The sequence below is a fragment of the Engraulis encrasicolus genome, chromosome 8 (genome assembly GCF_034702125.1).
Source record: "Engraulis encrasicolus isolate BLACKSEA-1 chromosome 8, IST_EnEncr_1.0, whole genome shotgun sequence".
Classification (NCBI taxonomy): domain Eukaryota; kingdom Metazoa; phylum Chordata; class Actinopteri; order Clupeiformes; family Engraulidae; genus Engraulis; species Engraulis encrasicolus.
This window is the reverse complement of record NC_085864.1, coordinates 34,376,021-34,400,296: the sequence shown is the minus strand read 5'-3', so window position 1 is coordinate 34,400,296 and position 24,276 is coordinate 34,376,021. Positions and strand designations below refer to the sequence as shown.

Genomic DNA, 24,276 nt, shown 5'->3' with positions numbered 1-24,276 from the left:
CTGTAATGCCTTACATGACTGCATTATAACAAAAAGTAAGGCATTACAGTCATTCATTATTTTTGTAATGCATTATTGCCCAACACTGGTTATGGATTGTTGCACAGAACAATATAACAAGCTACAGTACAGTATTGCCGCCATCTAGCCAGGCCGCGCCCTCCTGGTGACGCAACACATTCAGCGTTGCCTCTAGTCAGTCCAGGAGCAATACAAATATTGTTTCTGAGCTCCGGAAAAATAGGGAACATTTTGTCGGGAAGCAAACAAGCAGAAGCAAGCCAAGGGAGACGGGTCAGCCATGCTGTGTGGGAAATGTTAAGCTCTTGGTCAGACCAAGTCTTAAAGAGATTTGAAAGTCTATTATAATCAGGCTAACCGCAATCTCTCCTCTCAGTATTGCAGTATTTCACTGCAGTAGCCTACCTCTCAAGGCAACTTTAGTAAGGGTGATCTCGAAGGGAGACCTCTGCCCCCCAAATGTAGGATGCCCACCAGGGCAGTTATGGTTAAGCTGTTAGGGCATCAGACTTGCAGCCCAAAGATTGCCGGTTTGAATCCTGACCCGCCAGGTTGGTTGTGGGAGTTATTAACCAGTGCTCTCCCCTATCCTCCTCCATGACAGAGGTACCCTGAGCATGGTGCCCTGCCGCACTGCTCCCTTGGGGCGCCATTTGAGGCTGCCCCCTTGCACGGGTAAGGCATAAATGCAATTTCTTTGTGTGCACAGTGTTCACTTGTGTGTTGTGTGAGGTGGAGTGCTGTGTCACAGTGACAATGAGAGTTTCCCATTTGGGCCCTCGGTTTTCAGTACAGACAAGGGCTGAGGGCTTAAGGTGGTGACGTAAAGTATTGAGGCATTGAGGCATTATGTATAATTCATCAATTAGTTAATTAACATTGGCTGGAGGAGATGGTGTTTGAGTTCAGATAATGTATCTTCCCACAAGGACGCCACAATATAAAACAAGATGAAAGGGCCTGCTCAGGTGCATCAGATCACCAGAGCACCTCACCATCAACAAAACAAAATGACTCACAACTTTCTTACTGATGTCTTTAGTTTGGTTTTGTGACAGACTGAAAAAAGCCTCCTTTCATGACTTCTGAGAGAGATGAAAAGGGGATAAAGCTTTTTGATCTAGCCCCTCTTTTGAACTCCAGCGTTCATTTGTCACACGCGTGCCCGGCAACTTGACTACACACTATTTTAGCCTGTAAATCAACATGGGGACTCAGAGTGGGGACGATAATGGTCTGGTGGTGGTGGTGGTGGTGGTGGTGGGGATCTTGACAAGTTGCACATGGAGAGGTTTGTGAATGGTTGCGACGAGAATGGGAAAGCCATAGAAATGACATATCTGCATGCCGGATTCATTTTGAACACGCTCCAACTGGAAAAAGCAATTTGAGGAAGCCAACCTTTCAAAAGCACTCTCGCCGCTGAAGTGCAAACGCAAACTTAATTAGGAAGTGATAATTGTGCTCGCCGCTGTTTCCTTTTAGATTCTGAAGCTCCGGCTCCTCCGCCGCACTTCACCATACAAATTGCGCCGCGTTGCACGTCGACATTTACAAAATGTCAATACGTTCCCAGACAGTAAATTATAAGCAAACTCAGTGCAGAAGCCGCATTTGTCATGTCAATACCGACAGTTGATTAACTGGCCAGAGCTTCCCTCTCTCTCTCTCTGCAAGTCTACAGAGTTTAATTTATGGCGAAATGGGAACAACAAGACCTGCACCGAGCTCCAAGCCCTGTCAAATTCACAACACATGATTGAAAATGTAATTAAGTCGAATATCTGCCATAGCCAGTCAATTTTTTTTTCACCATGCACCATCGCCTATATGTGTGTGTGTGTGTGTGTGTGTGCTTTTTTATTTTTTGACAGCATCAAAAAAGGATATTGATTGAATTTTGTTTTCTAATTTCAGATGACGAGGACAATGTGTTATTATGTTGTTGAGAATGTCCCTGGAATCAATTTGGTGATGAATCGTTCGTCAGCAGTGTGGGGGATCAGTTCAATAATGCCTTCTCGCCCAACTTTGAAAAAACAATTACCATAATAATGTTCTGTAAAGCTAGGCACTTACTGTAGACTGCATGGATGGTACAGTAGGCCTACATTTAGTAGTGACAGCCAGACGTGACTGCCTGGTGTGTGGACAAATCCATGCGGATTCATGAAATCCGCAAAGGAAGGGCCCCTAAGACTCCAGCAGGATCACATCTTTAAATTTTATACAAACAAGCCCATGCTAATTAACCAGGCTAGTATGACATACAGTACTTATGTTTGATCAATCAACAGTGGCCCCCGTAGTGTGAGCTAAGTCCACAGTGGCGTGAGCAAACAGAACAAAAACCTTAAACCACAGAAAGGTCACACGATCAATAATCCATTTAAGATGCTCCCTGCAATGCAACGCCTCGTGCTTGTGTAGGAGCTGAGCCAAGACATTTATTTATCTATTTTTCTTTTCACATTCTCATCCGACTCACAGGTGTGTGTGGGTATGAAAAGTGACTAGGGCGTTCGGTTTGTTACGAAACCCATGCAGTAGGTGTGTGGTGGTGGAAAAAAAAAAAATTCCGGTTGATTTCCTTTTATGACATGCAGAAAGGCAACGGCACCTAAACTGAGCTTGTTTGCCCCTTTTTCTCTCTCCTGTTTTTCCCATCTATCGCCCATCAACGCTAAAATGTGCAGCATCTACAGAAGGGGAAGTAAAAGGGCTGTTGATGGTGCTGCCTTCTGCGTCTGTCTGGCAGGAAAAATAAAAGGTGCAAATTAGCATTTTTGTGCTACGGGTTAGCCTGGAGAGAGCCGCGCTGATTTACAATTCATAATTTACAGCTCAGACAGATGTTTGCTGAACAAGCCTCTCAGAAACAGCTGGCCTTGAACAACAAGCCGGCAAGGCGAGGCGAGGCCAGGTCTGTCACAACCAGGTAAGCAAACTAGGCAATTTCCTAGAGCCCCCCCCAGCTGAAAGGTGGGCCCCATATAGCAATGACTGGTTATACCCTATGTATTTAAATGACAGCAATAACAACTTTGGGCGTGTGGTAGCACCTCCTTACATTCGAGGACTGAAAAAAGTGCAATGATACTGCTATAGAAATTAATCTAGAGAGGCCGCTCCCTAATACAATGTAGTTTGAGGAGAAATAAGGGGGCCCCGTGTCCCGTTTGCCTTGGGCCCCCAAATACCTTGAAACGGCCCTGGTAGTCAGTGGCAGGCGCCGGTGGTACAGTACTGCATGTGCTTGTGTGCTGCTGCGTCTGCTGCTGCTGCGTCTGCCAGTGTCGAGCTTTTCACCAAGATTGACACTCCAGTCTTCAAAGTGCACACACAGTCAGTGGATCACGACAGCACAGTGCACGTCAGAGTGTGCTCTTCAGAGGAAAACACATCCGCGACCAGATGTCTTCATAAAGACATGTTGGCAAAAAATTGTGTGTGTGTGTGTGTGTGTGTGTGTGTGTGTGTGTGTGTGTGTGTGTGTGTGTGTGTGTGTGTGTGTGTGTGTGTGTGTGTGTGTGTGTGTGTGTGTGTGTGTGTGATTGTGTGTGTGTGTGTTTGTTACATGTGTGTGGTGCTTACATGTGCGTTGCGTGTTTGTGTGGTGCTTACATTTGTGTGGCGCTTACATGTGTGTGTGTGTGTGTGTGTGTGTGTGTGTGTGTGTGTGTGTGTGTGTGTGTGTGTGTGTGTGTGTGTGTACAAGACACAGCTTGTGGGAAATGCTGTTGCACACTCATCACCTGTAGTGCTTTGCCATCTTGCATGTTAGTCTGCGGGTGGGTGTTGGGCAGACACGCTGGGTAAGAAGTGAAGTGAGAGAGGGAGGAGAGTGCAAAGAAAGGTTGTAGTCTTTTTCAGCGCCACTCATCATGGAGCAAGCATAAACAGTGGGTGGTGAGCTGCCCTTCTGGGTGAATATCTGTGTTGAGAGTTTAATTCCCCCATTTTATTTCTCTGATATTCTCTGAAACCTTTCACACTCACACGTGTGAAACCTTTTAAACCAACACACGCCTGCATGCACACACGCACCCATGCACGCTATACACGCAAACCTTTCACAGACACACGCATGCACACACTCACACTCAGACACACACACACACAGGCAAACACGCACACCGTGCCTGCCATGTGCTGTAATAGGCAGCTGTAGATAATGTACTAATGGAGTACTTTGCCCTTTTCAAGCGCTCAATCTACCATCAGCTGTAATTTCTTTGCACCTTTTTTTTCTATCAGAATTGGATTGAATCCGGAATTTGGAGTTTGGAAATTTGATTTGGAAATCAATTATCAGGCTCCGTGTTTTGTGATGAAACAACATGCTCTAACCCAGCGGTTCCCAAACTTTTCCCTCCTGCGTTCCCCCTTGTACATTTCAATGTGGTTTGCGCACCCCCTAAGCGACTATTTTGGTGTGCTGATGGCCATGCAAGAATGGATTCACTCGGGGTCGGCATTCACCGCACAATAGTTTTGGGGAATCCTCCTTTCCAATAAGTCTGACATTTTTTTTCTGCTGTCATTACAATGTAACGTTTTGCATGACACATCTGGAGTTCAAACCACACTTCAGATGGACCCTTCAGCACAATTCACCATACAATTAAAAACTACTAAATGCTGGATAAAAACACACATATCCGCCATTTCTCTATTCAGCTCGCGCTCCCCCTTATGGCAGGCCACGCACCCCAGTTCGGGAAACCCTGCTCTAACCAGTCCTGGGAGGATGCGCGAATCATTTATCGTTCAATTTTACATCAAGTGTGCCACATTTGTGGGCACTTCTGAAGAGGCTGGCCAGGACACGGATGTTTATATTATGCATAAAGGACCATCCTGCACCAAAGAGCGCAAAACTAAGGGAAATACTCTAGGCACCATTAGGCAACCCATTTTGTAGTCAATGGTTACCTAGGGCAGATAATTAGTGATTTTCAACGCAGGAACATAGATGTTTGTTCCTCCCCCAAGGCTGTGCCATTTACCTGGGCTTTGCTTCCTGTCTCCAAAGCATACTGTATATTTATTTATTTATCTTCTTTTTGGATCCGTAATGGTGGCCCTCTGTTACATTGAAGCAGTTATCTGTGTAGCCCCTTAATGCGCGCCGTACCTTCTGAGGCACGCTGTCATAGACATTGAAATGTAACTACCATAGCACTACAATACTATGACACAACACAGGCCCTTTAGTAATGCACCACGACTTGGTCATTACCATACTGGTAACAATGAATGTATAAAGCCGCGCCTAGTATTCTCTGAGCAATAGCTCAAGGTAGGATTATGTGCAATATCTATGGTTAATAAAAAAAGCCACACTCCCTGATGAGTTTCTTGCCGTTTTAATACTGGGTTAGCATGGCAGACAGACAGGCGTTTTGGCCTTCTTCATCATCTTTACAGAGGATGGAGGCAGGGTGGTTTTTAAAACCTTTGCTGTTTGCTTGCACCCGAAGACCTTGTAAGAAACACTTCGGAGTTGAGCGCACTTTCTCTCTACAAAAATATCTATGGTTTGCATTATTTTTGGGTGACTTGTGTCAGGGCCAAATGGAAGGTTATGTGTACTTGCAATGGTTGTTTGTCATTGATTTGTTTCCTTCTTCAGTACATGTTTCTGGTTTGTTTCTTTGTGGTCCTGAGGTCTTGTCTGTTGTGTTGATCTGTTGTCAGCGTAATTGTGAATCAAACTCTCATATGTCCACTCCGAATTTCTCTCCTGAAGATACAATAAAGGAAAAATACATGGCATCTTCTTGTGAAGGTCAAATAAAAATGTTTATGTGTCAGCCTTTCTATCCCTATACAAAACTGTAGTTTGATAGTGTGTTTTATATTGTATTTTTACAGCAACTGTACCCAGATTGTAATGCCTGAACTAACTTTACATGCTGTAAAACTTGGTTGAAATGCCGTAAAACTGTTTACCCGGATGCTGACACTTTGAAAACTGTTAAAACATCAAATGCAGAAACGACGCTAGGAGAAAACTTTAATTAAAACTTTATTGTGTTATTTTGCCTCTCCGCTGTATGATAGTGAACGCACCCCTTCCACCATCAGTATGCTGTGCTGGGCCTGCGATGACTTCTATCATCATAAATAATCCTGCTTCTAATATGTTCTGTCTGAGTATTCACCGGAGAATGGGAATGTTAATTACTTTCCAAGACAACAAAACGCTTTCAAAAGCGGTGTGCCCTGTCTCGTTGAGGGTGTTACGAGATTCACTTTGGCATTATCCGTTATACTAAGAATTACCTTGCCACTCCTTCAACCACCCCCAACTAAGAGAGACGGAGGCAAGAGCAAAAATAAAGCGTGTTAATGAGCGAGTGCTTCAAACAGGTGTCTGACAAGACACAATTACACCATGCTTCACAACAGGCCAGACGGATGAATCAACCCTGCCTCGCAAATCTGTAACCCCAATATTTCTGGCAACCTAGTAGTGTGACACACATCAAGTCAAGGTCTCCTGTGCGCAGGCAGGGCCACTGACAGCTTTAGCTGGGCCCGAGACAAAGACATCTTGAAGGGCCCTTAACCCAACACATACACTGTAATGAGGATCTAATTCTGGGCCCTCTCTCTCCCTGGGCCCGGGACAAGTGACCTGCTTGTCTCCCCTGTCGGCTTCCCTGGCGCAGGGCCACTGGCAGCTTAGATTAGACCTTGTACAAAATCATCAAAAAGGGCCAACCTCTCAATACATACAATGTAATGGGGACCCAATTCCAGGCATCCCCTCTACTTGGGTCTGGGACAAGTGACCCGTTTGTCCTGCCTATCCGCGGGGCCTGTCTCTGCCTGCTAGCCTCTGCGTGCTACACTTTCATTGGTCCTTGGCCACCTCTGTAGAATCTTGATGCGCGTCGTTGTCTCAAGGTCATTGTTGTAGTCTGGGTGTCCTGTCCTCCGTGATTAAACCGTGTCCCTTTTTGTCTGGCGGTGGTGTTGCAATGTCAGTCTGTTTTTGCAACCAAGTGTCCCTCGATGTCCGAATTGCGTCCTGACGGTCACCATACAGTACAGTAAGGCACTTTCACGTTTGAATAAAATCATATTTCACTGTCAGGATTTGTATATTCCGTGGAATGTGCCAGGAAATTTTATTAGGAAAGTAGGATCCCAGAGTAACAGGGTTAATGGCTAAAAGTTATAGACACCTGTAAAGAATGTCAGACACTCTAACTTCCATCCCTACTGACTTCCCTAGACAATCTTTTTTCTCTGACATAATTAACAGAAATATTAATAATGCACGCGTCCTGTTTGGCACTGTGGAAAAGCTAGCAAGGCCCCCAAATCAAATGCCCTCTGAGTTCCTCTCAGTCAGCAAATGCAATGAGTTTGCATCCTTTTTCAAAGGTAAGATTGAAAAAATACGTACAAACATACTCACACATGTGCAACCGACCCAAGATTCGGACCAACTTGTTACGGTGAAGTTAAATCCTAACCTCATGAGAAATTTTAATTTAGTTGATGTGGACATTCTTAATAGAACGGTACAAAGTCTTAGCTCCTCTACATCTGACTTAGATATTCTACCAACAGCCTTCTTCAAATCCATCTTACACCTAATATCACCAGATGTACTTCAGATCATCAACACCTCACTACAAACAGGCATATTCCCAGGCTGTCTGAAAGAAGCAGTTGTGAAACCCTTACTGAAAAAGAACAACCTGGATGCACTGGTACTAAACAACTATAGGCCCATATCCAATCTACCATTTATGGGTAAAAATAATAGAGAAAATTGTTTTTAACCAATTAACTGCCTTTTTAATGTCTAATAGCTATTTTGATAAGTTTCAATCTGGTTTCCGTGCCTACCACAGCACTGAAACAGCTCTTATCAAAGTTATGAATGACATAAGATTGAATTCTGATGCTGGCAAATCATCCGTCTTGGTACTTCTTGATTTGAGTGCTGCTTCGATACAGTTAATCATTCTATACTACTACATAGACTGGAACACTGGGTTGGTTTTACGGGCATAGTGATCGACTGGTTAAAATCGTACTTACAACAAAGAAGTTTTTTTGTCGCCATTGGAAGACATACTTCATCACCAATGTCTCTGGATTGTGGGGTCCCCCAGGGCTCCATTCTGGGACCACTACTGTTCAATCTGTATATGTTGCCACTGGGGACACATTATCGAGAATAACTCCATAAATTACCATAGCTATGCGGATGATACCCAGCTCTACTTATCTATGTCCCCCAATGACTACACCCCCCTTGAATCACTCTATCATTGCATGGACCAAATTAACAAATGGATGTCTCACAATTTCCTCCAGCTGAACACAGACAAAACTGAAGTAATTTTATTTGGGAAAAGAGAGGAGAGACAAAAGATTGCTACTATCCTTGAAACGAAGGGACTGAAACCAAGGGAAACAGTTAAAAATCTTGGGGTCCTCATTGACAGTGACCTAAATTTCAACAGTCACATGAAAGCTATTACTAAGTCTGCATTCTATCACATAAAAAACGTCTCTAAATTTAGGGGCCTGATGTCTAAACATGATCTGGAGAAGCTAATACATGCCTTCATTTCTAGTAAAGTCGATTACTGTAACAGTCTGTTTACTGGCCTCCCAAATAAGACCATTAAACAGCTTCAACTGGTACAAAATGCAGCTGCAAGGGTTCTTACAAAGACAAGGAAGTTTGACCACATTACTCCAATTTTAAGATCGCTGCATTGGCTCCCAGTAAGCTACAGAAATTGATTTTAAGGCAATGCTACTTGTATTTAAATCATTTAAATGGAATGGGACCCACATATCTACTGGATATGTTTCAGCTGTATGCACCGGCCAGGTCACTAAGGTCAACGGAGAAGAATTTGCTGGTGATTCCAAAAGTCAAAACAAAATGTGGAGAGGCAGCCTTTAGCTTCTATGCTTCAAAGCTTTGGAACCAGCTTCCAGATGACGTAAAAAATGCACCCACTATTGATAGCTTTAAATCTAGACTCAAGACAAAGCTGTTCTCAGATGCTTTCTTAAATTATTGAATGAAAAGACGGTAAAATAAGAGAAGTAAATTAGTAAAATAAGAATTGTTTTTCAAGGTTTTATGTTTATTTATGTTTTATTTTATTATTATTTTTACCTTATGTTTTATCTTAATGTTTTAAATGTTTTTTTGACTCTAATTCATTTCCCTGTTTTCCTTTCATTTACATTTGTTAACTTTGTGAAGCACATTGAGTTGCACCTGTGTATGAAATGCGCTATATAAATAAACTTGCCTTGCCTTGCCTTGCCTTGCCTTTGATGCGAAATGAATTACTGTCTTGTCAGTGTCATTTTAGTACCCCGGACTCATCTTCTTCTTCTTCAAGAAACCCAGGGATGTGTCCATTAATGCCTGTTCTAATTTTATGCAGCGGAACATTATTTTTCTCACTTTATCACTCCCAGTCTCGAAGCTGTGTGAAGGAGGCCGGTCTCACAGACAGACTGCGATGATTTAAAGCGTTCACCAGCAAAAACGGGCTCAGACAGGCAAGGAGGGGTGGACACTAAATTTCCACTCAAGGTGAGAGGCCTGCTAAAAGTAAAGCGGCATACCCCTGCGGGTATTTTTAAGTTAGCCCCCTTTTTGTACCCTTGCCAGCTATTCGTGCTTCAAGTTCAATTCAAAAGGATTCGCTCGCTTGCTTCTAACTATTTGTGATCCGTGGAAAAAAAAGAGTAGCTGCCGACTGCTGTTGCTTCCTCGGGCAGGGCTGTTCTGATGCTTATCCTTAACAACCACACTATGAAGTAAGGTCATGACCACAACACTCGACTGCATTATAAAACAGGTGCGAATGCAGATGATCAAGTCTGCATTCCAAGTGGGATTGCTCGCGGTGCAAATAATACAGCCACGAGAACGTGGACCAATTTCTGTCACATTCAACCTGAATGTAAATGGCCTCTGTGCTATCCACATAATACATCGATAGCATGCAATAGCGTGAGAGTCAGAGAAGTAAAGGGTCGTTTTTTAAATACTTTTCAGGGCTTTACTGATTCAAAGACATGCTTAATGCAGGGTGAACATGAGGCTTTGAACATGTGAAAGGAACATTTTAAGTTCCCTGTGGAGAAATGCTGTCGGACTCCATAGCTTTGAAGGCTATTTTCTAGGCCCAAACCATCTATTCAGGTAGACATGTCCTTCGTCTCTGTGGAAGCTATTATAAAAGATGGCTTCCCATTTGCCGTGCTTTAAGAAGATGGTGCCGAGGTCCATTCAGGTTAAAAGAAATGATGAATGCTAATAATGACATTGGTGTGGATTATGTTTTCAAATATCTCCTTGCCTGTTATCATCAGTCTACACTTTTTGGAAAAGATGAAAAACTTAAAGGGACATCACTGATTAGATACTGAGTTAGAAAAAAAACAGTCTGCAGATAACACAAATACTATAATCTATGATAGGAGTCTTTTTCATGAGGCATTACTCAAAGCATGATCTTTATCTAGTCATAACGGAGACATATTTATATGCAGGCTTGCTGAAAATATAATTTATCAGGATGTATAGACACCGACCAGATATTCGACATATACTAAGGCCAGATGTTAAGAGTCCCCTAGGGATCAGAATTAAATACAGGGCCTACCATACAACATGGCTGTACTGGGACACAGAGAAAAAGTGTCCTTATTACTGTCAGTTCTGTTCCCAGTATATTGCCAGATCTGTATTATTAGATGGAGGTGGATTTATATGTCTTGAGGTTTAATCAGCTACAGTGAACTTTTTTGTAGAGGAGTATGAATGTTGTACTAAAAAATGTCTGAGTGCTCTCTAAAGACGTTATTAAATGAAATCCCTTTTTCTGTTTCTTTTTTTAAAAAAAGGAGGAAAAAAAAATTCTCTTTATTAGCCAATTGGCTCCCTGAGCAGATCCGGTGATTCGTAATGCATGAGGGCTGATGCAATGCTGCATGATACATGACACAGTGCAGTCAGGGCCGGATTAATGCACAGGCTAGATATGGCTGCTGCCCAGGGGCCCCCACCTGCCAGAGGGGCCCTGATTGGTAAAACGTGAAAAATTGCAGAATTATGACAAGATGCAATGTTGAAAACTTCATCTGTCATGTTCAGTAGAGTTGGTAGACGTGTTATCCTTAATTCCTAGCACGTAATTATGTCACTGTCTATGTAAATTTGTCGCAAAAGTTGTTTTCCGGGGGGCCCCACAGCAACCATAGCCCGGGGCCCCAGGCCTTATTAATCCAGCCCTGAGTGCAGTGTGCAGTGGCAAGCAGTTTCACCACCACGGCTTCGGCTGACTTCAGATGTTTAGGGCTCCCTGGGAAATGTGTGGTGTGTTCGGATTGCTCAGACTTGTCATAAAACCTCCCTTATTGCAAATAGATGGCTGAATGAATCGGCTGTACTTGTGTGGTGTCTGCTCCAACACTCCAAAGAGACTCCTAAACTAGCCACCAGCTTGGCTGTTCCCTATTGATCTGGAGGGAGATATAGTTTGTACTCTTAGCAGATTGGATTGTTAAAACACATCTACCGTGTCGCGTTTTTGTTGTGTATTGTTTTGGGTTCAGGTATTTGAATTTAGGGGAAATTCGAAGAAGATAACAGTGAATGAATAGTTATGTCTTCAGTCTAATCAAGGATGCATTTCTCTAAACCATACTTGCTAACTATGTAAGCTACGAACTTTGTTGTTTGCACTGTAATTTCCCATTGATAACTACCCAAGTTGCTTACTGGCTAACAACGACGCTTTCGAGAAACGCGCCCCAGTTGTGTTATATGGTAAACATTGAGAGACACAGACCTTTATGTACATAGTCAGAGGAAACCGTGATTATGCACTTAAAAATCCACTGCACTGAGAAAATGACCAAAAAGCATAATGTGTTGTCAGCCAGAACGGAATACATTGCCAGAGGACATCATGCTTGCTGGCACTTAAGTTTATCGTGTGTCGCACTCTTTTTAGGTGAGAAAGTCATAATGTTCATGAGGACCATCTTTGGAGCTGTGACCCATTATACAGTGCTCTGCAAATAGTAATTCAGAACAAGGCAGCAGGCATAGGCCTTTTCGTTAAACATACATTAGCCTTTCCATTTTGTATTTTTAAATCTGATTGTTTCAGGTGAAACATGAATCCATATTTAGCCTAATTGATTGAAAATGGAGTGAGTGTAGAAATAGGAGTGCGCACCTGTTTCATGTTGGCGGTGTCGGTGTACCATCCAACACCAGTGTTAGACTCCTCAACCATTATAATCGTAAAGCCACAGATGGTTGGGTAATTGCAAGGCTTTGCCCTAAAGATGACACATTTGTGTATTACCACCACACACAGAGAGGCTACCATTTACACTCACTCACACTCTCTCACATTTGCGAGCACAGGTGCAGCCATTCAAGTGGACCCCCTTTGGTGACACACAAAGCCGTTTGGGAGCTATATGCAATACACGCACATGTATACGCACGCACACACACATGCAGGCACACAGGCCCGCCGACAAGGGGAGGGCAAAGGGGTGTGTTGTCCCGGACCCCGGGAGATGGGGCCCCAGAATCGGATCTCCATTACATTGTATGTATTGGGTAGTGGGACCTTTCAAATGACTTCGTCCTGGGCCCAGGTCAGAAGCCCTACACACACACACACACACACACACACACACACACACACACACACACACACACACACACACACACACACACACACACACACACACACACACACACACACACACACACACACACACAAACATGCGTGCACGCAATTGAAACTGAACACACGTTAACAAGAAAACACCAAACACAGTCAAGAAGTCAAGAAACAGATTTTTTTTTTGTCAGGTTTTCATTTTTCTTTCCCAAATATACAGAGCAAAAGCATCATAGATTCACAGACTGATACAGGTAAAATACATTTTTTTTTCTTTTTCTTTCCATTGATATAGATGGCCACTGCATGAAAATAGTGGTTTACTCACTGACTTCTATTTTTTTCTTGTTGTTGTTTTGTGTGAATTACTTTTCCATGACATTACAGTTTATAACTTCTGATTTGCTATATATCGATTTTCGCCACAACTGTGTACAACCCTTTTCTTGTTACTGTAGCATGTTATTGAGGGACTAACGAGATATTGATTGGGGGTTGTAGGGTGGTGGGTACAGGGGTTGGATTGGGTTTGGTTAAGGGGGGGTGGCGGGGGTGCACATGGTGGAGAGGGTGCTTGTGGCATTTACACCGATGCCGGTGGAGTTTCGTCATGTGTTAACATCCAAGGGGACCCTTCTCCATTCAATTGGCTCTGGTCCTGTCCAGGGGTGCATTTCTCAAAAGCGTAGTTGTTAGCCAGCAAGCAACTTCAGTAGTTGCGAATGGGAACTTCCATTGAAAACAACAAAGTAGCTAATGTAGTTAGCAACTATGGTCTTGAGAAATGCACCCCAGATGAGTGGAGCCCGACCTGGCTACTGTACACTCACTCAGACTTGACAACAGAGCGCAAGGGCTCTCCCCCGCATCCTTTTGTAAACCACCCTTTTCACGCAGAGCTACATGTCAGCAGTGTCTGTTTGGCATGATATATACTTTTAATATTTTTTTTTGTTCATTTTTTTTCGTCTTTTTTTTCTCCATTATTCAGACCAAGCAAAAAAGGTTTTGCAGAGCACAATTCACTGATGCAATATAGCCACCAGGCACAGAAATGATTACAAGGAGAACTGTCAAACCATTAGAGACCCCACCCTCTGTCATAAACACACACACACACACACGCACACTCACACACATACACACACGACCCTCCCCACTCACACACTCCATTCCCTGTGTCCCTTTATCTTCAGTGCTGGGGCCATCGTCCTTGTGTCATGGCTTTGACAGAGAGCACATGTGAAGTGGAGTGGTCGTCTCAGTACTCAGTACTGTCTTGTCTCCAGGCTCTGGCTTAATAGACTCACCAACGCTGTGACTGGATGATGGCATGTCCATAAATACACTCTCCCGTCCCCTCTCTATCTCTATCGCTCTTTCTCTCTCTCTGTCTCTCCTTCTCAATTTCACCACTTTTCAATGTGAGTGTATGATTTCTTTTCAAGTCAGTCCGCGGTGCTGACCTCTCGTTATCAGAGCGGCTGTGTTTACACATCTGTTTGGCTGCTGTTGCTGGTGTGTGGTGGTGGCGGCGATGGCGTTACGGCGATGGCATTACGTTGGCCTCGGCCCTGCACAACCGGCCAGCCGGCGCCAGGTCTGTGTGGCCCAAAGAGCCCCCAGTGGGCGCTCTCTCTCCTCTCTCCTCTCTCTCCTGCCCAGCAGGGATTTGAGATGGGAGCGCCAGCACTATCGCCAGTGAGCGAATGAACGAGCGAACACTATACTGCAGCTTTCTAGTGTGGCAGGCATGCAGACACATGCAGACATCATGACATCATGGCACAACGCTCATTAATCCATTTCATCTACTGCCGCTGCTGCTGCCGCTGCTCACACTCACAGCAGAGCCAATGAGATGACAGCACTCCAGAGAGAGAGGAAGGGGGTGGGGGAGTGGAGTGGAGGGGTGGTGGGGTGGGGTGGGTGTGTACAGAGACAGACAGAGAGACAGAAAGAATAAGACATGAGTGTGACAGAGGGAGAATCAGGAACATAGAGAGAGAGAGAGAGAGAGAGAGAGAGAGAGAGAGAGAGAGAGAGAGAGAGAGAGAGAGAGAGGTTGACCGAAGAGAGATGGAGGAGGAGAGAGATGGATAGAAAGAGGGAGAGAATTATGTAGAGAGAGGGAGAGAAAAACACAGACGGTCATAAAAAAAAGAAAGAAGGGGCAGAGAGAGGGAGATAGAGTGAGACAGACGGGGAGAGACAGGACAGGGAAGGAAAGAAAGAGAGAGAGACTGCTCTCATAAGCACTGCCATGAGCACAGCAGCAGCCCAAAGGGAATATGCAGCCTAGTCGGAATGGTAGACGGAGGCCGAGTTGAACATGATTAATTTTGAGTAAAACAACAACAAAAAAGCTTCCCGATTAAGAAGGCCTGTTTTTGTTGTTGAATACAGTACAGTGTGTGTGTGTGTGTGTGTGTGTCTGTGTGTGTGCGCCTGAGTGTGTGCACAGGATTAAGTGTGTGTGTGAGTGTGAGTGAGTGTGTGCGTGTGCGCTCGCTTTTTTGTCATTAGGTCCATTTTTAGCCTTGTCTCCACCAGTAGCCAATGAATCAAAGCTGTAAGTGCTAATCCAGAACAAACTTAGGCATAAGGGACATGAAAAGTTAATGACCACTTCAGCACTTTTTTTCCCCCTCCTTCTTTAAAAAACACCATTACACTTTCATTATTCTAGGAGCCCCTCCTTCTGACATCTATTTCAACAGATCACTGTGTGAAGGGGCTTTTGAAGGCTTTCGTGGAGGGGAAGCGCGGTCTGATTCGCCCTGGGACTGAAGCTTTACTTCCTGTTTTGACCCATGTCTTTCTTTCTTTCGTTCGTTCTTTCTTTCGTTCTGTCCTTTCTTTCTATCGTTCTTTCTTTCTTTCGCCACAGTCTCCCTTCTGATGCTCTTATACAGACAGTCTGCTTCTGTTGAGATGTCAGTGCTACCAATCTAAAATATTGGCAAAGATGACACAAGAGAAACCTGCGCTGTAGTTAGCAAATAAATTAAGACATGATTGTCTGTACAGTGTGGACATGACATGAATGTTTGCTCTGCCTGTAAGTATAGAATCAGAGGACAGAGGGAGGATAGCTTTTTTTTTAGAAAAAAAGAAAAGAAAGAGTAAACTTATATACAGGTAGCAGTAAAGAATTATATACAGAGTGCCAGGATGTGTGGTAGGCAAGATTATCAGTATGTAATGACCCATTTCTTATTTCGGCCGCACCACATGGAGTTGTGCGTGTGTTTGTAAATTAGAGGACTGAACATCAATTCTCTGCCATTGTATAGCCTACTCACTGAAATGCCAAGTGGGTAATTATATGTAAAGTGCTTGCAGCAACCGAGTACTGTGTCCCCGACCAAAGGACTGAGGTGTGTGTGTGTGTGTCTTGGATATCAGAGTACAGTGGATGTTGTGTGAATCATGTGAATCCACCGCCACTTTCTTATCTTGTCCTCCTCCTCCTCCTCCTCCTCCTCCTCCTCCTCATCCTCCTCCTCCTCCTCCTCCTCCTCCTCCTCCTCCTCCTACCTTTACTTTTTTTACATACTGCCCACTTGCTATCTACCATAATCACAGCAACCCGCCTGTGGTCAACGCAGTAGATTACACAAAAACGGGGAGAGAGAGAGAGAGAGAGAGAGAGAGAGAGAGAGAGAGAGAGAGAGAGAGAGAGGGGGGAAATAAAGACAAATAAGGTGTGAAAGACATTTTGAATCATATGAAAAAAGTGACGAGCCTAGTTATAGCTGACATTATTATAAAAAAATAGACTGTGATTAAAAATGACCTAAACTCATTTCCTAGGCCAGCTGCTTGAGTTTGGCAAGTGGGATACCTCTGTGGAGCTGGAGCCTTCTGACAGGAGGAACATTATGGCACAGGGGCTGTCTGAAGGTCAGAGATAGAGAGAGAGAGAGAGAGAGAGAGAGAGAGAGAGAGAGAGAGAGAGAGAGAGAGAGAGAGAGAGAGAGAGAGAGAGAGAGAGAGAGAGAGAGAGAGAGAGAGAGAGATGGGGGATGAAGAAAGAGATAGAAATAGAGATAAGGTATAGATGATGTGTGTGTGGGTGTTTGAGAGAGAAAGAGAGGGGGAGAGAGAGAGAGAAAGGGATGAGACTGGAGGGAGCAGAGTGTTGTCGTGACGACACAAGGACAGTCGTGGTGGCTGGTCTCGACTCAAAGGTCTCTCAGCGCCATACTGGAGCTTATTTTTGCCTGCCTTTTAAGTGCTCATATTCCATCTGCCTGCATGACCGCAGTTTCATCAGTGAACTCCCGGGCCCCAGCAATGAGTGTGTGTGCGTGCGTGCGTGCGTGCGTGCGTGCGTGTGTGCGTGTGTGCAGGGTCTCACACATCACCTAAGATTTGATGGGGATAGCGACTGGAAGAGCAGAGAGAGATAGAGAGAGATACGTAGAGAGAGAGAGATAGACAGACTCAGACACAGAGAGAGCAGAAGAAGTAGAGATGAGATCCTAATCGTGTCAATCAAGGTCCGGTATTCTGCTGCACTCAGGCATTAATTTTGTGCACAGAGCATCTCCAGCTGCCACAACTAAGTGGTCACCACAGGAAAACAGATGGCGAAGCGGGAGGCATGGTGGACCTAAAGCATAATAAAAGTCTATGTTCAGGGGGTCATTTAATGTGAACGTGTGTGTGTGTGTGTGTGTGTGTGTGTGTGTGTGTGTGTGTGTGTGTGTGTGTGTGTGTGTGTGTGTGTGTGTGTGTGTGTGTGTGTGTGGGCGTGCGTGCGTGCGTGCGTGCGTGCGTGTGTTTATGAGAGAGAGTGTTTTTCGGTGCCCTCAAAGAAAATTAACACAAACACTGGAGAACAGTATGCAGTTCCAACTAGTACCCCGATATGCAGTCCACTTAAAACAGTGAGCATGCATTTGCCCACTGAGCAAAATTATAAATAGTTCATGGAAGTAGAAGAGGGAAGGGAAAAAAGAAAAAGAAAATATCAGTACATATCAACTTTTCGATATCACAGTAGTTACAATTAGTTTAGTTTAGCCTCAACATGGCAAAAACAAAACAAACAAAAAAACACAAAAAAAGGTTTTGTCAAAGAATGAAGCCACACAATTATCTGGTTAGAAATGTTTACATTTGGCATCACACGCTCTTCACATGACCTTCACAAGGTCACTGTATTGGTGTCAGAAATGTGTCCCAGCACATTGGCAAAGTGTGCACTGCAGTTTTTGTTACTTCATCTTCAGCGATTCCGAAAATACACCACCGCCACCACCACCACGACCAGCCAGCCACAAACCAACATGACAGACAGTCCACTCTTCAGTCAGATGTAAAAAAAAAATTGTCCGTGTCCACGAAGAAGAGCACAGGGTGGGTGGCGAAGTCCATCTGGTGGCATATTTGGTGGCCTATTACTGTAAATAGTTCTACTCAAGGCAAGAAAAAGACACAGGAGCACGCACACACACGGTCCTAGTAGCTCTCGGCCATAAGTCCTCCACACCAATGAGAAAAAAAGAGAGATCCGTCTGAACTGAACTGAGCTGAAAAACAAACACATCTAAATTATATTGGAAAATGTACAGTGGTGTTACTTTATCTCCATATGGTGAAAAAAAAATAAAAATAAAATCAAAACGTTGGCCCTCTTGTTGAGATCGCAGCAGCCCTTATCAGCACAGTTGAGAGGGCTGCCCTGGGGTGTCACAGCTGTAGCAAGCTGTGCCAATTTTTTTAACTCATTTTCAAAAAGTCTGAGAGAGTTTTCCTTTTTGTCGGTGTGATAGGGGTGAGTTTAATCTCCGACCCACCCATATTTTACAAGTCAGCGCTGTATCTTATCTGTAAACGGGAGAGAATGTCATTTGCTTCCATACTGTTGTTGTTGTGCTTCACAGGTTTCCACTAGCCAGCTGGCATGAGAACCCTGGCCCCTTAGAGCAAGTTAGCCGCAAAGAAATCAGGAAGAGAACCTGGGAAAGAGAGACAAGTAGCATTTTCATAAGACTGTCAGCTTCTCCACTCTTTCTCAGGTGTCACAGGTCCCTAACGAGAACGCCAGTGATGGCTTTACGGCACTGACGAGCTAGTATGTGTGAGTCGTCTGTTTTCTGTACACAGAGCACCCACAGTCGTGGACTGAAGTAGAAAAGCTTGCGAGCGTTTGAAGTTTGAATGACTTTTTGTGTTCTCTTTAATATACAATGGTGATGATCGTGGTGGTGGCACAGAGAGTTAGAAACGTGTGTGTGATGATGGAGATGAAACACTGACAGAAAACAGCTAGGGGGGGTAAAAGGAAAAAAGAAAAAGAGATGACAAACGTTTGCTTGTAGGACTTCAAGCTACAACGTGAGGTTTGTCGGGGAATGTAAGGCTTGTTTAAAACTCGGCGCTCTGGGGTGGAGGGAGAGGAGGCCTGGAGAGGAGGCGTACGGACAAGTCCTCATCATGGCACACTGGTCCAACGTTTCTTCAGAAGCCAACACAAAGCACGCTGTTATTAACGTACAACTCAACTCATCCGGTCAGTATCATTCTCCATTTGGGGACCATTTTTGGCATCCATTTACTGGCTTGCAGTCTTGGAGCAGTTGACTGAGCCCCATGTCCATCCCTGCCCTACCATACAATCTCCATTCTTCAAATGGACTCAATGTTCCCATCATGATGTCCAGTGTCCATCTCCGCCAGCGTATCCCGACCGACCGAGCCCCCTCTCTCCTCTAGCCTGCCGATCTCTCTCACCCCTCACCCCCGTCACCCCTCCCCCCGGCCCCGGGCCCCTGGTTAGAGTCAGCAGTGTCAGACGTGCGTCTGCATGCGTTTCTGCAGGGGCCTGGTGAGGTCCGAGTTCTGCGAGGACGACTGCGAGTAGTGCGACGAGGACGAGGCGGACGCCTTGCTGTCCTTATCGAACTGCACGTAGCCGTCCTGCTTGCTGTAGCTGCTGACGCTGCTGTCGCACTGCGTGTCCAGGAAGGAGCTGGAGTCGCTGAGCGAGCCGCGCTGGAACTCGCGCTCGCACAGCTCGATGGAGCTGCTGCCCATGCCCAGCACAAAGCGCTGGCTGTAGTCGTACAGGCGGTTGGGGCCCGCGCCCAGCGTGGAGTAGATGTTGGTGAAGGACATGCCCGTGGGCACGCGCTGCTTGCCCACCGGGCCCATCGTGCCCGTGGCCGAGGCGGACGTGGAGGCCGAGGGCGTCGTGCGGATGTCCGCTGCCGAGGGCGGCTGCTGGTTGCCGCCGCCGCCGCCACCGCCGCCGGTTGCCAGGGTGATGGTGGGGGTGGAGTGGTGCTCCTTGAAGGTGTTGACGCTGTAGTAGCCATTGGTTGGGTCCTGCTGGAAATGCAAAGAACAAGTACAAGTGAGCATAAGAAGCATTGGTGGTTGTTATTTAACATTATTGGTAATAGTAAAATAAGAAGTATTAATTGCCTGTTTTTACATTATTAAATATCAGCATTTATAACAGAGGCAGTTACTCTTCATTTTAAGGTCCCTTTGAGGTAGGTAATAATCTGACGTACATGCAGTCTACCTTAGGGTTAGGGAAAGGTATGTGCACAGTGTGATTGCATAATATTACATGTTGATATACGGTACACGAATCTTAAAACGAAGCATAAAATAAAGTGTTTCTGAGTAACACCAAGTACTATATTGGTTGACCCCTTAAGACACGGCTTTATAAATTAGCTGTTACCAGAATGGCAATGACCAAGTTGTAATGTATTACTAAAGGCCCTGTGCACTGTCATAGTAGTGTAGTAGTATATTAGTTCACTTTCAATGTCTATTACAGCGTGCCACAGGAGGTACGGCCCGCATTAAGGGGCTACTGTTAAAAGATTATATTATGTTCAGACAGACTCGTGTAACAATACATTGATGCTTTAGTATCCATGGCTCAGGTCCTGATGGAAAGCATTTGTGGATGTATTTAGACTACTTCTAAATTACTACCTAACTTATGACACTGAAATAGCATCATTATAAAATATGTATTCACAGATTATTAGTGTTCTACAGTAGCCTTTGGTTGGTCCCTGTTAAAAAGCAGTTAGTTATGTTTCTCGGCTTCACTCAAGAATATAATTGTCTCTGCAGGTGCACTGTTGAAATTACTGTAAATGACTGTTGAATACGGTAGGGACATAATTTAATTGGGAAGTGCTTTATGAGCACCTAAACGTTTTCCTTTTTTCCATTTGAAATATCTAGCAATAGACATCCTCTTGGCAGGAGCAAAACCTCCAAACAACATTTGTGCAATCTCCTGACAATTACACACAGAGAACATCCACTGGTCTTCTTACAATTAACTTCAGAAGGAAGAGAATGGAAAAGAAAAGAAAGCAAAACCGAACAAAAACACCATCAAGGTCAAACTGGCAGTAATTACAAATGAAATGACAAGAAAATAATACGAACAAAAAAAAGGAAGCAATGTCAGTGGGGATAAAGAGTGCTTGAAAAGAAATGTTTTTATTCGGGGCGAAGCATAGCATGGGCGCTAATTAAGTACACTTCCGTGAGTCACATGGTGGCGCCAAGACTAGCTCAACGGTAGCACGAGGAGGAGTTCAGCCATGCTTCAGCTTTAATTGGCCTAGCAATGGCAGAATGGTGAGGAGGTTGCCGTTGTAGTTTGCTACCCCTGATGTTCATGGATGAAAAGGAATATTTGCGCGTGCACACACACACACACATGTGTGTGTGTGTGTGTGTGTGTGTGTGTATGTGTGCGCGATTATCATTTACGTACGTTTTCAGTGTACTGTATGTGAACACACACACACACACACACACACACACACACACACACACACACACACACACACACACACACACACACACACACACACACACACACACACACACACACACACACACACACTGTACAGTATGTTGTGTACTGTGTTCTACATTGTAGGGTAGGGGTTCAAACAATGAGAAAGCAAGTTCTAAGAAATGAACGGTGAAAGAAGAAAAAAAAAGAAATGCCATGGCAGGATGTTGAAATAACCCTGGTTGTGTGAATAGCCACGGACGGCTCAGCACAGTTGCTAAGAGGCCAATCAGAGGCAACTGTGAGGACATGAATGTCATTTGGAGGGAACGCTGTGACACAAACCCCCACGGAGGGATACTAATCACAGGGATGACACTGCTATGACAACCCGAGAGAGAGAGAGAGAGAGAGAGAGAGAGAGAGAGAGAGAGAGAGAGAGAGAGAGAGAGAGGGAGAGAGAGAGAGGGAGAGAGAGGGAGAGAGAGATATGGAGAGAGGAAGAGAGAGAGAGGGAAGGAGAGAGAGAGACATGGAGAGAGAGAGAGAGAGAGAGAGAGAGAGAGAGAGAGAGAGAGAGAGAGAGAGAGGGGAGAGGGGAGGAAACACTCATATGCAATGCAATCAGCAATCCTTTTCCCTCCTCCTCGTATTTTCTTTTGCCTTTCTCCTTTTTTCGTGTTAGTCCCATTTCCTTTTTTTCTTGCCTTGCTTTTAACATTTCCTGTACCATATAGCAGGAACATCATCCCCTCTGCTTGGAGACGAGTGGGGACATGGGAGAGAGAGGGAGTGGGAGAGAGAGAGAGAGAGAGAGAGAGAGAGAGAGAGAGAGAGAGAGAGAGAGAGAGAGAGAGAGAGAGAATGGGGGGAGAGAATGGGGGGGAGAGAGAGAATGGGGGGGAGAGAGAGAGAGAGAGAATGGGGGTAGAGAGAGAGAAAGGGAGCGAGAGAGCTCCTCCGGGTTGGCTGTTCATCAGCCAGGACTTAATATCAGGCTGTCCCCCCTTGAGGTGTAGTCTGCTGAATTATGAATGATTTATTGGCATGCTTTAATGTGCTACGCTGAACAGGACAGACTCTTGTGGAATGTGTGTATGTTCTGCAGTGGACATAAGCAAGAACTCTTTACATAGGCCTACAGATGTTTACCAATGTTCCATAAAAAGATTGATCCTCGATGTTCAAAAGTTCAAAGCAGCTATCATTAACGCCAGAGAAATATCTCGGGGAGAAATCTTTCAATATCTTATTCCCAGGAAATAACGCGGGTCTGACATGAATTTTATGACTTCCAAATTAGTTTTGACGGTTATCAGTGATAGTATGAGGAATATTTTCATACCAAACGCATTTTCTTCAACACAAGATGGATAAGACTTGGCGTCTTGGTCATTAATTTTGATGAAATTGAATTAAGCCTTTTTCCCCCCCTTCATTTTTTTTTCTTTTTTTGCTTGAGCGGTAGCAAATCTCCACAAAATATCTCCCTTTTTTTGCCCCTGGAAATTGTTTATTTTTACTGTGCGAAATGATCAGCGAAGGAACGAACGTACCAAGAGAGTAATTATGGCAGTCAATGAGAAATGATTGGTTTTGGTTGACTACGTTGACTCTGAGGATTTCCATCTTATTATAATCATTTTTTTAAAAAGGCATTTGACAGCGTAAATGGTAAACCTTCACTGGATAAAAAAGGGAAACAACAACAGTCAAGCTGAACCGACACAAAAACAGAATGAATATTAAAATATAAAATGCCATGATGTCTGCCTAGACTAGTGCAAAAAATAGCATTGCAGCCATTCAAGAAATCATTTCCCATCTTATCTCCCAGCTGGATATCTCCCACTTGATCTTTTTGATGTATAAATGTCATGCAGAAAAAGAATAAGATTGGCTTTTTAAGCATCTGGCCATTTTACACAGTTTTTTTTTTCAAAGCAAGCCTGTGGACATTATCAAGTGCCACCTCTAAAGTGGAGTCAATGGATATGGCCTTCGACGGCGGATTAAGCGAAAAGTTTTGCCAAAGCTTTTTTTTGGGGTGACTTTGCCAGTCCCCTCCAGCACTTATTATGATGTAGTTGCCCTCCATCCCCCTCCTCCACCCTCTCCCATCTCATCCTCCCATCTCTATCGCACCCCCATCCTCCACCCCCCTCCTCATGCTCTCCCCTTACCCATCCCTGTCCCATTGCCGTGATAATGTAATGTATGCTAATGAAGTACAACCACAGCTTCTCATTATATGTATCCCCCATGCACAGGGACCTCTTGCTCACAAAAAAGCACTCAGAGGATGTTCTTTGGGCAGTTTTCACATGTGTTATTCTTTTTCTTGATTCCAAATGAAGGAATGCATTGCCTATCTGCCTGTCTTGCCTTGCCTGCCCTGCCTTGCCTGCCCTGGCTGCCTGGCTGCCTGCCTGCCTTGCCTGTCTACCTACCTGCCTTGCCTACCTGCCTTGCCTGCCTGCCTGCCTGCCTGGCCTGCATTGCGTGTCTGTCTGCCTGCCTGCCTGCCTGGCTTTCTGCCTGCCTGTCTGTCTGCCTGCTTGCCTTGCCTGCCTGGCTGGCTGCCTTTCTTGCCTGCCTGCCTGCCTGCCTGCCTGCCTGCCTTGCCTTGCCTGCCTGCCTGGCTTTCTGCCTGCCTGTCTGCCTGCCTTGCCTTGCCTGCCTGCCTGGCTTTCGGCCTGCCTGTCTGCCTGTCTGCCTACCTGCCTGCCTGCCTGCCTGCCTTGCCTGCAT

The 24,276-nt window shown here is 44.8% G+C and overlaps 1 protein-coding gene across 3 annotated transcripts in view; it reads right to left on the bottom strand.

Annotated features, from left to right (window-relative positions):
* Positions 1-19,535: 19,535 nt before the first annotated feature.
* Positions 19,536-24,276, bottom strand: part of kirrel3b (kirre like nephrin family adhesion molecule 3b) — a 327,097-nt gene continuing 322,356 nt past the window's right edge. For all 3 annotated transcript variants that reach the window (XM_063204439.1, XM_063204438.1, XM_063204440.1), the window contains one exon: positions 19,536-20,075. In XM_063204439.1, the coding sequence (XP_063060509.1) occupies positions 19,536-20,075 (540 nt within the window). The remainder of the gene's footprint in view (positions 20,076-24,276) is intronic.